Source organism: Capricornis sumatraensis, chromosome 18 (assembly GCF_032405125.1).
Source record: "Capricornis sumatraensis isolate serow.1 chromosome 18, serow.2, whole genome shotgun sequence".
Classification (NCBI taxonomy): domain Eukaryota; kingdom Metazoa; phylum Chordata; class Mammalia; order Artiodactyla; family Bovidae; genus Capricornis; species Capricornis sumatraensis.
The window spans coordinates 42739252-42751572 of record NC_091086.1 but is presented as its reverse complement, the minus strand read 5'-3'; the positions used below and the strand labels follow the sequence as shown (position 1 = coordinate 42751572).

The 12321-nt window shown below is 45.5% G+C and overlaps 1 protein-coding gene across 1 annotated transcript in view; it reads left to right on the top strand.

Annotated features, from left to right (window-relative positions):
• EGFLAM (EGF like, fibronectin type III and laminin G domains) overlaps window positions 1-12321 on the top strand; it is a 189254-nt gene that overhangs the window by 71109 nt on the left and 105824 nt on the right. Inside the window, exons 4-6 of the mRNA XM_068990556.1 lie at window positions 1202-1228; window positions 9122-9239; window positions 10752-10887. Of these exons, the coding sequence (XP_068846657.1) occupies window positions 1202-1228; window positions 9122-9239; window positions 10752-10887 (281 nt within the window). The remainder of the gene's footprint in view (window positions 1-1201; window positions 1229-9121; window positions 9240-10751; window positions 10888-12321) is intronic.

Sequence of the window (12321 nt, the reverse complement as noted above, 5' to 3'; positions counted from 1 at the left end):
GGGAAAATCACATTTACGCTGGGTCTCCCAGGTGGTGCTAGTGGTAAAGAACCTGCCTGCCAATGCAAGAGACATAAGAGACATGGATTCAATCCCTGTGTAGGGAAGATCCCCGGAGAATGAAATGGCAACCTACTCCAGTATTCTTGCCTGGAGAATCCCATGGACAGAGGAGCCTGCCGGGCCACAGTTCCATTGGGTGACAAAGAGTAGGAAGACTGAAGTAACTTAGCACATGCTCACACACCTTTCCACTAGATAAAACAATTAGAGAGCCATGTGAGGCCAGATTTCATTCACATGCCACTTACCAGACAGACTGAGGTTGAGATTAGTGTAGGAACAGGTGTTTAAGAGGTAAAATTTGGGGCTGAGATTTGAAGCAGGGGCAGTTTCTGGAAAAGGCAAAGAAGACAGGGGACTTCAAATCATTTGAACCAAGGGACTGAACACTCAAGTGTGCATACATGTTCTTGTGCTTGTGTGTTTGGGTGGGGGAGGGGGGATTGCAGAATACACAGAGCGGAGAGAGGAAACGATGATTAGCGATAAAGGCAATGAGTCAGGAAGGGGGAGGGAAGAGGTCTGGTATAGCAGAGTGGGCTGACATGCATTCAGATTCCTGTATGATAACAAACCATCTGGGTGACCTTACTGGGTCTCAGCTTCCTCATCAACAGAACAGGGATTTGAATAGGATCTATATCATGGGTAGTGTGTCTGTGGTTCCCAGCCTGTGTACTATGGTACTTCAGGGCTCTGCAGCAAACTCACAGGGGCCTTGTGGAACATTTGAATGTTGCACGGGAAATAGCAACATCTGTGTAAACTTCCACTACCAAATCTTTGGGGTATAGCTATTGAATAAACGGAACTGTTAGGGAGTTTTTTTCTGGATTGGTGGTGCTGCTAATCCAGTATTATTTTATACTGAGAACAGAAAAAGTTTGAGACCCTCTGTACTCGCATCATCCTACAGAGTAAGGATGTTGTGAACATTAAACAAGGTCATGGTCCTAGAACCCTCACACTTGGCGCAGAAGGACTGAGTGAGGGTTGGAGAGAATCCACATTGCCAAGGCGTGTGTTTGCTGCCCTTGACTGCACATGGCGGAAGCGCAGCTACTCTACGGGTTCATTTTAGTTCCTGTGAGCTTTACTTTTTCTCCTTTTCATATTGTTTTTTTTTCTTCCTCTCCAGGGACGATTGGATCATCAGATGATTTTTGTAAGTATGCTTCAAAAAGTTAAACCCTTGCCCCAGAGCAGGAGTCAGGGGGTCTCTTTTCATCAAAATGTCTATTTTTCCTGCATCTTCCTCATCGATTAAGGCCCACAGAGAGTGCTTGGTTCTAGTGGAAGCAGCAAAGGCTGGGCATACGGGTGAATTTTTAATCATTTAGAAAGAAACGGCTTGTATTTCACCTGGAAGAGTAAAGTTAAAGCAATATTTTTAAAGTGTGAAGTAATTTAAGTTCTGCTCCCAAAGTGAAAAAGACTGAAAAGGAGAGAAAATATTTAGTCAGCAAGCCCCCTCCTGCAGGAAGTGCTCCCCTACCCGCCCCCCACCCCCCCCCACCCCGCCCCACCTTTCTTCTTTCCTCACTTTCTCTAACAATTCTAGATCTTGTCAATGAGACGGGACTGGGCACCTAAACCTGGTTGATTGACTTTCTGAACTGATTGCCAGACAGAGGATTGGGTTGACAAATGGTTAGTCTGATTCAAATGAAGAATTAACCAAAATAACCTGGTGGTTGCTGCTGCTGCTGCTGCTGCTGCTAAGTCACTTCAGTCATGTCCGACTCTGTGCAACCCCATAGATGGCAGCTCACCAGGCTCCCCTGTTCCTGGGATTCTCCAGGCAAGAACACTGGAGTGGGTTGCCATTTCCTTCTCCAATGCCTGAAAGTGAAAAGTGAAAGTGAAGTTGCTCAGTCGCGTCCAACTCTTATCGACCCCCTGGACTGCAGCCTACCAGGCTCCTCCATCCATGGGATTCTCCAGGCAAGAGTACTGGAGTGGGTTGCTATTGCCTTCTCCATAACCTGGTGGAGTAGGTGGAATTCTGATATTTTCTTTGATACTCTGCCTATGTAAAAGCTTCTGATTTGGTTACCATTTGGTATCCACACTTTTTAATCCCATGGACAGAATAGGCTGGTGGTCTACAGTCCTGAGGGTTGCAAAGAGATGGACACGACTGAAGCAACTTAGCACCCATGCACACACCATCAGTTAAAAATTATTTAAACATATACCAGAGTACCAATATACATAAGTATTTGTAAATTATATATCTGCTCCTCTACTAATATATTGTATACATTCTAAAATCCTACCAAATTTTAAATGAGGAGATAAAATAGAAATAGAAAGTTCTTATGTTTTCTTTGGGTATTTCAGTAAATTTTGTCTTGCTAACTAAGGGGGAATAAACCATCACCCTGCTCTGGATTTCACTGGTCTGGCTGACCCAGAATAGTGATGCTATTTGGGTTTTACCCAAGGTTAAGGGATAAAGCAGACAGGAATCATGGGACTTGCATCTAGTCCCAGCTCTGTCACTAGAACAAGGGTAACCGTGGGAAAGTCTCTGAGCCCCTGTAAACATCTCTTGACTATGAAACAAAGGGGCTGAGGGTTTCCACCTGAGGGTTTTCTTTGTTCCCTGTGGCATATGGAAACATCTGGGCATTCTAGCAATCAAGCCTCAGGGATACTGACTGTCCTGGAATAAGGGTAGATCCATATGAGGGAGGTTTGTTCAGCCCCAAAGCCAATGCTGCCCTTCTTGGAAAACCCAAATGATACTCTTTCTGTGACCACTCAGGAAATGGAAATCCTTCCAACTCTTCCCCCCACTCTGGCCTGCCCTGCCTTCCTTGGACATTTGAAAGAAGGCTGTTTGGGAGATAACCCTTTTCTATTTCCCTGTGCCTCCCATCTAATGATGCTAAATATTCCCAACTTCTATTAAGAAAACCAAAGCACAGATTTGACTTGCGAAGTCAAATGTGATGTTGAATCCAAGGTCACTAGCCACTAGTGAAGGTTATTTTAAAAGAACTGTAGAATCTCCGTGTTGAAACCCTGGCCTGGAGAAGTTAAGTGGAGTCCCTGAAACCACACAGCTCTTTGGCTGCAGAGCCTGGGTCTCCGGGCCCCTAGTCCAGCACTCTCCCACTTCATGCCACCTCTCCGCTGGGCTCACTGCATGCCCTCCTGTAGGGACAACCTGACCAGACTAGTGAACAAGGCAACATCCAACTTCATTTCTGGAAACAAATGACTTGGTTTTCCAGCAGTAAGAAAAAAGTACAGCATGAATGGGGTTAAAGGTGAGGTCTGATTTAGGGTCAGAGATTTACGTTCGGAACCATTTAATACAGTTTCATCACTGCACAGCAAACAGGGATTCAGTTAAGAATAGTTCTGTCTTTTCAGGGGCTCCTCTTACATAGCTATCCAGGTTGTTTTTGTACATTGGGTCTAAAAGGGTGGCTCAAGGGTAAAGAATCTGCCTGCCAGTGCAGGAGACGTGGGTTTGATCCCTAGGTTGGGAAGATTCCCTGGAGAAGGAAATGACAACCTACTCCAGTATTCTTGCCTGGAAAATTCCATGGACAGACGAGCCTGGCAGGCTATAGTTCACAGGGTTGCAAAGATGAGCAACACAGGAGCGTGAGACAAACACAAAATAAAGCTATTTTGCAGCAGTGCACCCATCTTCACTCTCTCTCTAAGGAAAGTATGGGAGGGGCCGGAGGAGACTGGAATTCATTCAGGCTTCTACTCCAAGAAAGCAATTTCTTTCTCTTTGTTTTTCACCGTTCTGTGGAGAAGGAGGTCCAAGAGAGAATTATTTTGACTCATTTTCAAACTTCCACAAGACAACAAAACACTTTGTTTTTCTACTTTGAAAAGGGTATATTTAGCATCTTATCTAGTTTGACGCAAGGCTCAAGTAGTTGCCATGAGACATTTAAGGACAGCAATAGAAAGATTTGTGGAATTATGCAGCATTTTGCTAAAGAATTCAAGGGTTATCACAAGTCATACTATTCTGAGGGATTCCATTTGGAAGGAGAGATGCAAGAGGAAGAAGAGGTGATTAAGGCACTGAATCCAGCTGCTTTTTTAATAACCCCAGCTACTCAGTCCCCTTGACCTCACTCCCTTATGCTCACCTACCAGCCTGTCAGCTCAGGAAAAGACCAGAAAAGACTGGAACTAATTTCTGGGAGGGTAACAATTCACCTTTCAGAATATACCTGGGCTAAAGGTCATACCAATAATTCCATGTCTAACAAAAAATTTAGTTGTTTTCTCATCCACATTAAGAATTTCTATTAGTGTAATTTCCCTTGATTTTTAATGATCACTTTTACATTTCTGATAACATTAATTTCCTTGTTTACAGATAAAATAATCTGATCTTCGGTGTCTATGTTATAAAATTTTGTTCATTTAAATATTATTTAATATTTTTCATTCATGTATTATCCAATTAGAACTTTGTTCATGGAGTCAAACAAAGCAGGGTTCAAATCCCCACTTTGCCACTTAATAAATATACAACCTTGAGCAAATCATTCACTTTTTCAGAATTCAGTTTTCTCCTCTGGAAATGAAAATAAGAGTGATACCTACCTCACAGGGCTGATGGAAGAATTAAATCAGGCTCTGTATGTTTCTGGAGCAGAGGAAACACTCAGTAAATGGTAATTAATGGTAGCTGTGTTTGATATTGATGCATAGCTAATATCTGCAGTAGTTTATAAAACCACATCACCACCCCCATACTTCATACAGTGTAATAACTTCACGGAAGGAAAGAATTGTAAAGCAAAAGCCCGTGAGAGCATTGGATTGGTTTGAAAGTGTATTTCTGCTTCTCTGGGAAGAACCTGGGAGTGGCAGTTGGGAGAGGAGCGAGACAGCAGTCTTGTTACACCTGCTGCCTCCAGCCTCTTAACCACCCAACTTGACATGCATCAGGAGACAGATGGTAGAACTGGGATGCACAGATGCAGAGAATTAGAGCAAGGGTGAGGGTGGGGGCCGTGAGGCTGGGAAAACAGGACCGTATGTTCAGCAAAGACCCTCATGCAGTTACACATAGGATGGAGTCGTTGGGGAGAGAAGGGACGGAAGATGGGAGACACACACCCGCCCTGGAGGCTGTAGAAATGGCCCAAGTAAGGATTCAAGGGAAATGAAAGGAGGGAGCAGGTCCAGAAGGCATGTGGATGTGGCTGGGGACAGATTGATAAAAGGAAGTCAGCCTTGTCTCTGTATTACTAACTCCAGGTCTAGGGCAGAGATACAGAAGCTGATGATCCAGTCGGAGGGGTTATTAGGAGAAGCTGGTTCTTGATGAGGTGACCTGTTTATGGCAGACGTCTTGGTTTCATTTCTTTCATTCATTCGCTAGTTGTTCATGTATTCATTCATCATAAGAGCATTGCTTGGAAATTTGCTCCATGTCTGGCAATGCTGTTCTAAGCTTTGGCATGCCAGAGGAATACGAACTTGTCTTGTGCCCTCCAGCAGGTGGGGAGAAGGTGACCAATAAGCAATTACAGTCTAAGGTGAGTGTTGCTACACTGAGGTACACCAAGGGCACCAGGGAGGCATAGAGGAGGGACACCTAACCAGACTGGGGTCGGGGGGCCAGAGAAATGAGGTAATGTCTCAGCTGAACTGAGTCATGAAGGGTAAGCCAGGCAGACATGGAGAGAAGGGCATTTCTCACAGAGGGGGCTGCAGGTTCAAAGGCCCCGAGGCAAGGAATTGAATGGCATAAATTTGAGCCCTGCCAAGTTCTTCAGTATGACTGGAATGCAGAATGTAAGGAAAGACGGTGGCATGAAATGATGCTGGAAGAATAACCAGGGGGACGCAAAGATGGTATCGTAAGTGGAACGTGATGTAATCGGATTTGGGGTTTAAGAGAACTGCTCTCGCAGTGTGGAGTCCAGATTGGATGTGCAGAAAGTTTTGGAGGCTGGGAGAGTCAGAGGCATTGCCGTCACTATGGGGACTTGGACTTAAATGGCTGTGAAGATGAAACTACATGGACAGATTTGTGTGACCTGAAAGAGTATTGGTACTCGATTGAATGGTGGTCAGAGAGCAGGGGTGAGCAAGTGTTGAGAATTTCTGGTTTGGGTGATGAGGGAGAGAATACAACAGTGAAGCAGTGTTTTGTTTTGTTTTTGGTGGTTGCAGGAGAAGTGATTAGGTGAGCCTTGGTTATGTTGAACTTGAGTTGCGTGCTTGTTGAGTAGAGAAGCTCAAGAGGCAGTCATAGACTCATGACGAGATCAGGAGGCAGCTTGGAGCTGGGGATGGAGGGGGGTGTCCTTCGAAGGTGTCAGAAGCTACGGGACTAGTAGATGAGCTCGCCTAAACAAGGCTACAGAGTGAGAGGAGTTGGTGAGGGGTGAACTTCTGGGAAAGACCAGCACCGAAGGGGCCAGCCGAGAATGGGGAGTGGGTGGGGGATACTTGACAAGAGAAACAAAAGAAGTAGAAAGAGACGGGGAGGAACAGACACGGTTTCCAAGGGAACCAAGATATTTAAGAGGCAAGGGTGGGTCACAGTATTGAAAGCTGCAAAAAGTCGAGTAAAGATGGAGACATCCCCACTTGATGGACTGCAGAGTTGTTGTGGCGACTTTGGTAGAAATATCTCAGTCGTTTGCAGCAAGGAGAGGCCAGATGGGAGCAGGGTGAGGAGGGAACAGGAGGTGAGGAGGTGGAGACAAGGCCAGGAGGGTTTTGTCTCTGGAGAGGTGAGAGGGGTGCATGCATGGTGGTGAAGAATTGATTGCTTTGAAGATGAGAGTGACTTGAGCACAGTAATGAAGGATCTGGTAGGTAAGGGAGAGGTTGTAGATACAGGAGGGAGAGAGGAGGGGAGACAGGTGGAACTCAGGTCAGGCGAGCCCAGGACCAGTGGTTCACAAACCTGGCTGCCCGTATTAGCATCGCCTGGAGAGCTTTAAACAGACTCAGGCCTGCCACCCAGCAGTTCTGGTTTAAGTGGTCTGGAGTAGTATCTAGCATTGGTATTTTATTTTTAGATCTTCGAGTGATTTTAAAATGTTTTCAGGGTTAAGGGCTACTATAGTAAGTATTCAATAATTATTTGTTGAATCTTTTAAAAAAGTTTTGTTGATCTGTTGATTAGTTCTCCTTATCAACAATGAATATTTAGTCATTTGCAGGGGATGTTGTGAAGAAATATAAGACAGGATGCCTGCTCTCAAGTGGCTTGTAATCCCATGGGAGAAATAGTAAAAATTTTAATATACGAAAGTGCTAATTTAGTGGTGTAACACTTAGTGGGGTAAGATTGAGTCTGTGTGGTCAGGTGTCAAGGGGATAGTTGGGCCTCAGAAGTGGTAGGACCTAGGTAAGTGGAGAAGAGGAGGAGTTTTAATGTCCAAGACAATAATCATTACAATCCTGCTTTTTGAGGACGGCCTTGGAACCAGCGACTTTACACACATTACCCCAAATGCTATAACTGTGCAAGATAATTATCCATCATCCCCATTTACAGAGGAAAAAAATGATGCTCTGGGTATTTAATATGAAGGCCACAGCTAACAATAAGTGTCAGAGTCAGGATTCAAGCCCAGGACTGATAGATTCCATGTCAGTATCATTTTCACTACAATGTGCTGAGACCATTGTGACCTAGGCTCCCACTTACCATATAGCACTGAAGCCTCCAGTTGGGGCATCCCTGGTGGCTCAGATGCTAAAGAATCTACCTGTAATGCAGGAGACTTGGGTTTGATCCCTAGGTCAGGAAGATCCTTTGGAAAAAGGATTGGTTACCCACTCCAGTATTCTTGCCTGAAGAGCTCCATGGACAGAGGATCCTGGAGAGCTGCAGTCCAGAGCACTGCACAGAGTCAGACACGACTGAGCAATTAAGCACACAAGCACATGCAAGCCTCAAGATGGAGTGGGTCCACTTCAACTGGGGCTTCTTGGTCAAGGCTTCTGTGCAGGTGAAGTTCACACACACACACATTCCTCATCAGTCCTAGTGGTTTTCAATGTGAAAGTGTTAGTCGCTCAGTTATGTCCAACTCTGCAACTCCATGGACTGTAGCTTGCAAGGATCCTCTGTCCATGAGACTCTCCAGGCAAGAATCCTGGAGTGGGTAGCCATGTCCTTCTCCAGAGGATCTTCCCAACCCAGGGATCAAACCCAGGTGTCCTGCACTGCAGGCAGGCTCTTTTCCATCTGAGCCACCAGGGAAGATCCCACCATGACCCACCAGCAGCATCACTTGGGAACTTCTCAAGAATGCAGATTCTCAGATGCTTCCCAGATTTACTGAATCAGAGACCCTGGGGGCCAGGCTTAGCAATTTGTTTTAGGAAGCCCTCATGGTGATTCTGATGCAATTTGGGAACCAGAGTTTGAGTTCCTCCTTTATGGATGCAAATCAAGACCTCAGTTTGCTGTTGTGGCTAGTTACCTGAGCATCGGTGATATGCAAATGGAAAGAAAGGGCTGGGGGATTCCAGCCCTGGAAAAGATCCTTACCTGAATTCCAGCAGCCTAGTACTCTTATTGAAGAACTCAGATGTTAAGCAACAGCTGATAAGGTGAATGAGTCCCAGTTCTAGGACAGTGTATACATTCCAATAAAACATAATTCACTAGTCTTTGGAAATACGTCATGGTGCTTTTCTCTTTGCAAATTAAAATACTTGGCCAATCCTAGAGAAAGCAAGGGACTTCCCAGGTAGCTCTAGGAGTAAAGAACCTGCCTCCGAATGCAGGAGACATAAGAGACGTGGATTTGATCCCTGGGTCGAGAAGATCTCCTGGAGGAGGGCACAACCACCCACTGCAGTATTCTTGCCTGGAGAATCCCATGGACAGAGGAGCCTGGCGGGCTACAGTCCATAGGGTTGCATCGAGGCAGACATGGCTGAAATGACTTAGTACGCACGCACACAGAGAAAGCAAAACAATCTCCCAAGCAAATTTCACAAGGGCCTCAAGATGCAACCCTCATGGAAATTGTCTAGTTTGCCTCAAAGGAACTTCTGATCATTGATACATTTCATGTTTGGTCATCTACAGGAGGAAGTGATCGGAGATTTGAAACCAGGCACTGAATACCGCGTGAGCATGGCAGCTTACAGCCAGACTGGCAAAGGGCGGCTTAGCTCTCCTCAGCATGTTACCACTTTGCCCCAAGGTAAAATGGGTCTGATTCACTAATAAAAAGAACTGTTCTTTAGGGCTGTTCATTCATTCCTCCATTCAGTATATACCAATGAGGACCGACTCTGTGCCAGGCATTGTGCTACACTAGACTCTGGGAATTCAGTGGTGAACAAAAACAGGCACAGCCCCTGCCCTCTTAAAACTTAGCGGGATGGGTCAAGATATTATCTATTTAGTGTATAGATATGACAAGTGTTTTCCAACACGATATAAGATCTTCTTTTGTAAGATCTGATGTAGAGGTGCAGTAAGAATTCTCTAAGGACATAACTGCCAAGTAGAGATCTGATAAGTAAGTGGGAATTAGGAAGGTGAGGAAGAAGGGTGGGAAAAGAGATTTTACAGGCCAGGGAAATCTAACAAATGCTCATTGAGGTGGTGGTGCGGTGGGTACTGGGGGACAAAGGTGGTCTGAAAGCATTGTTGCTCTCAGGAGCTCCCTGGGGAGGGAGAGGTGCATGGTTAGCATGTAACTCAGTGTATCTGAGTCCACTCACGGCTCTGGAGCACTCAGAGGGAGCACTTCCTCACCCCAAGTCTTAGGAGGGTTTCAGAAAGAACCATATCTTTGGCCTGGCTTTTGAAAAGTTCATAGGATTTTGCTAGGAAGAGGAGGCAGGAATAATATTTCTGGCCGAAGCCACAGTGTAAAGCTGGCAGATGTGAAAGTCTGGATATGAAAATAGTAATAGCAGTGACCTTGGGGGGATAGAATCATCCTACGTCTTCACACATGAGAGCTTTTCCAGATGTCTTACCATCGGTATGTATGCTGGTGATGGGGGTGGGGGGAAGGGAGGAGGTCCACACACAGAAGAGTGGAAAGTAAGTGCCATTACATTAAGCATTTAATTTTCTTCATAAGTAAATATCAAGGGGCTTCCCTGATAGCTCAGTTGGTAAAGAATCTGCCTACAGTGCAGGAGACCCCAGTTCAATTCCTGGGTCAAGAAGATTTGCTGGAGCAGGGATAGGCTACCCACTCCAGTATTCTTGGGCTTCCCTTGTGGCCCAGCTGGTAAAGAAACTGCCTGCAATGCAGGAGACCTGGGTTCAGTCCCTGGGTTGGGAAGATCCCCTGGAGAAGGGAAAGGCTACCCCTCCTCCAGTATTCTGGCCTGGACATGACTGAGCAGCTTTCACTTTCAAGTAAATATCAATTCCAACACACGCACAGGAGGTCTTAAAGGGTACACAGCACTGTATGTCCTGGGGTCAGTAGTCTGCACATAATTTAATTTAGTTGGATTTCCAACCAGGGGTGCTTGGGAGGAAGGGAAGATCAGCTCTCATTGATAAACCTTTTACGAATCCAGTGGAGAATCCAGTTATGATTTGGGGGTGTATGCTTATTTTGGTTTGGACTTTGAGAGGCTGTTCTGAACAGAGATGTTTAGGTTGTAGAAAGTACATGTTTTTTGGATACATGAAACCTCTCCAGCAGCAAAGACTACAGCCAACTCCAGTTTGCTGTCCTGCCTAGATTCCTGCCTGCCTCCAACAGCACCCCAGCAGCCGCACGTCATTGTGGTTTCTGATTCCGAGGTGGCCCTGTCTTGGAAACCTGGAGAGAGTGAAGGAAGCTCTCCTATTCAGTACTATTCTGTGGAATTCACCAGGTAAGTCTGTGTGTCACATTCAGAAGCCAAATGTATTGACCGCAGGTATTCCAAACACCGTAGAAATCTCCGTTGCATGTGTCCTGAAGAGATGACAAAGGCTTGGAGGCCTGACTTGGGCCCACAGCAGTCTCTAGCCTTCTTCGATGGTGGGTCATCTGATAAACCTATCTGTACTCACCTCTTCCCCATTTCCCTTGCCTCAGTCCGACTGTCCTAGGCTCGGAAAACTCCCGAGGTACCACTGCCAACAAGCTTTTCAAGCTCACCACTGGATTTCAAGCTCAAAACGTAACTCCCTGGCTCTGAAATACTATGACTGAAGTATATGTTTGATGGTGACTTTTCTCGAAGAAGAGGAAAAAAAAAAAAACAAACCTTTAAGAGCAAGTGCAGGGGATTGTTCTCTTTACATCCATACTGCTGTGGGGCAAGTTTCTTGGTTTGGTTTCAGCTTTTTTCTCTCATCTACTTCTCCAGCTCTCATACTCAGCTCATCAGAGAGTCGAGGAGTGATTAGAAGTTCTTCTAAGAACTTACAGGTGTAGAAACATGGCTTCTCAATGCTGCTAGGTAATTTTAAGCAAAAACAAAAAACCAGAACACCCCAACCAACCAATGAGCAAAAGCAAATCTCCGTCTAGGCTTCTTCCTTTGAGCTCCAGTTGCTGCTGAATTTTGAATGGAGCACCTAGCGGAGGAAAGCAAAGTTTGTGGAGTTGGTGTTCTCTACATTAAAACTGACAGGGTTTGTCTGAGGCCAGTTGCTTCATGGATTCATAAAGAGACTTGTTTAGCACCTCACTCCCGAGGCTCTCTGAAGCTGGGACAGAGGATTCTGCTGATTTGATTAGCTCTGCTTCCGTTTCTTGACTTCCTCGCCTATTTTTTGGTAGTAGAAGACAGATATTTGTTTCTTCAGAGAAGTCCTGCACTGAGTCTCTTTAAGGCTTGAGTACAGAGCTCATTTCAGGAGGGACTTATTGAACTGCAAGTGGCAGGAGCTTGAAAGATGAGACCGTAATGTACCGGTCCCTGTAACGGTCAAGCCCTGTGACAAACCTAAATTCTAGGAAGACGAACTCCGTGTCACATCAGCAGTCTGTCTCCCTCCATCTCTGTGCTGTGTTTCTCCCTTTACTGGCTTTATTTTCAGGCTCTTCCAACAGTGTGGCAAGATGGCCACCAGGCACTGAAAGCTTGCTGTCTACTAGCCTGGCTCCCCACTGGAGAAGAGTGGGTCTTTCTCAGTGGACCCATTAGAGCCTTAGGATTTATTCTAGTTGGCCAAGCTCCAGGCCCAATCATAGTGGCCAAGGAGAAAAGTATCCTAATTAGTCAGGCACTTAAATTCTGAGTTCTGGAACTAAGGACTGGTGGGTCACTCAGATCTGAAGTATACGAATTGAGGGTTCCTTAAGGTTGCATCCTTAA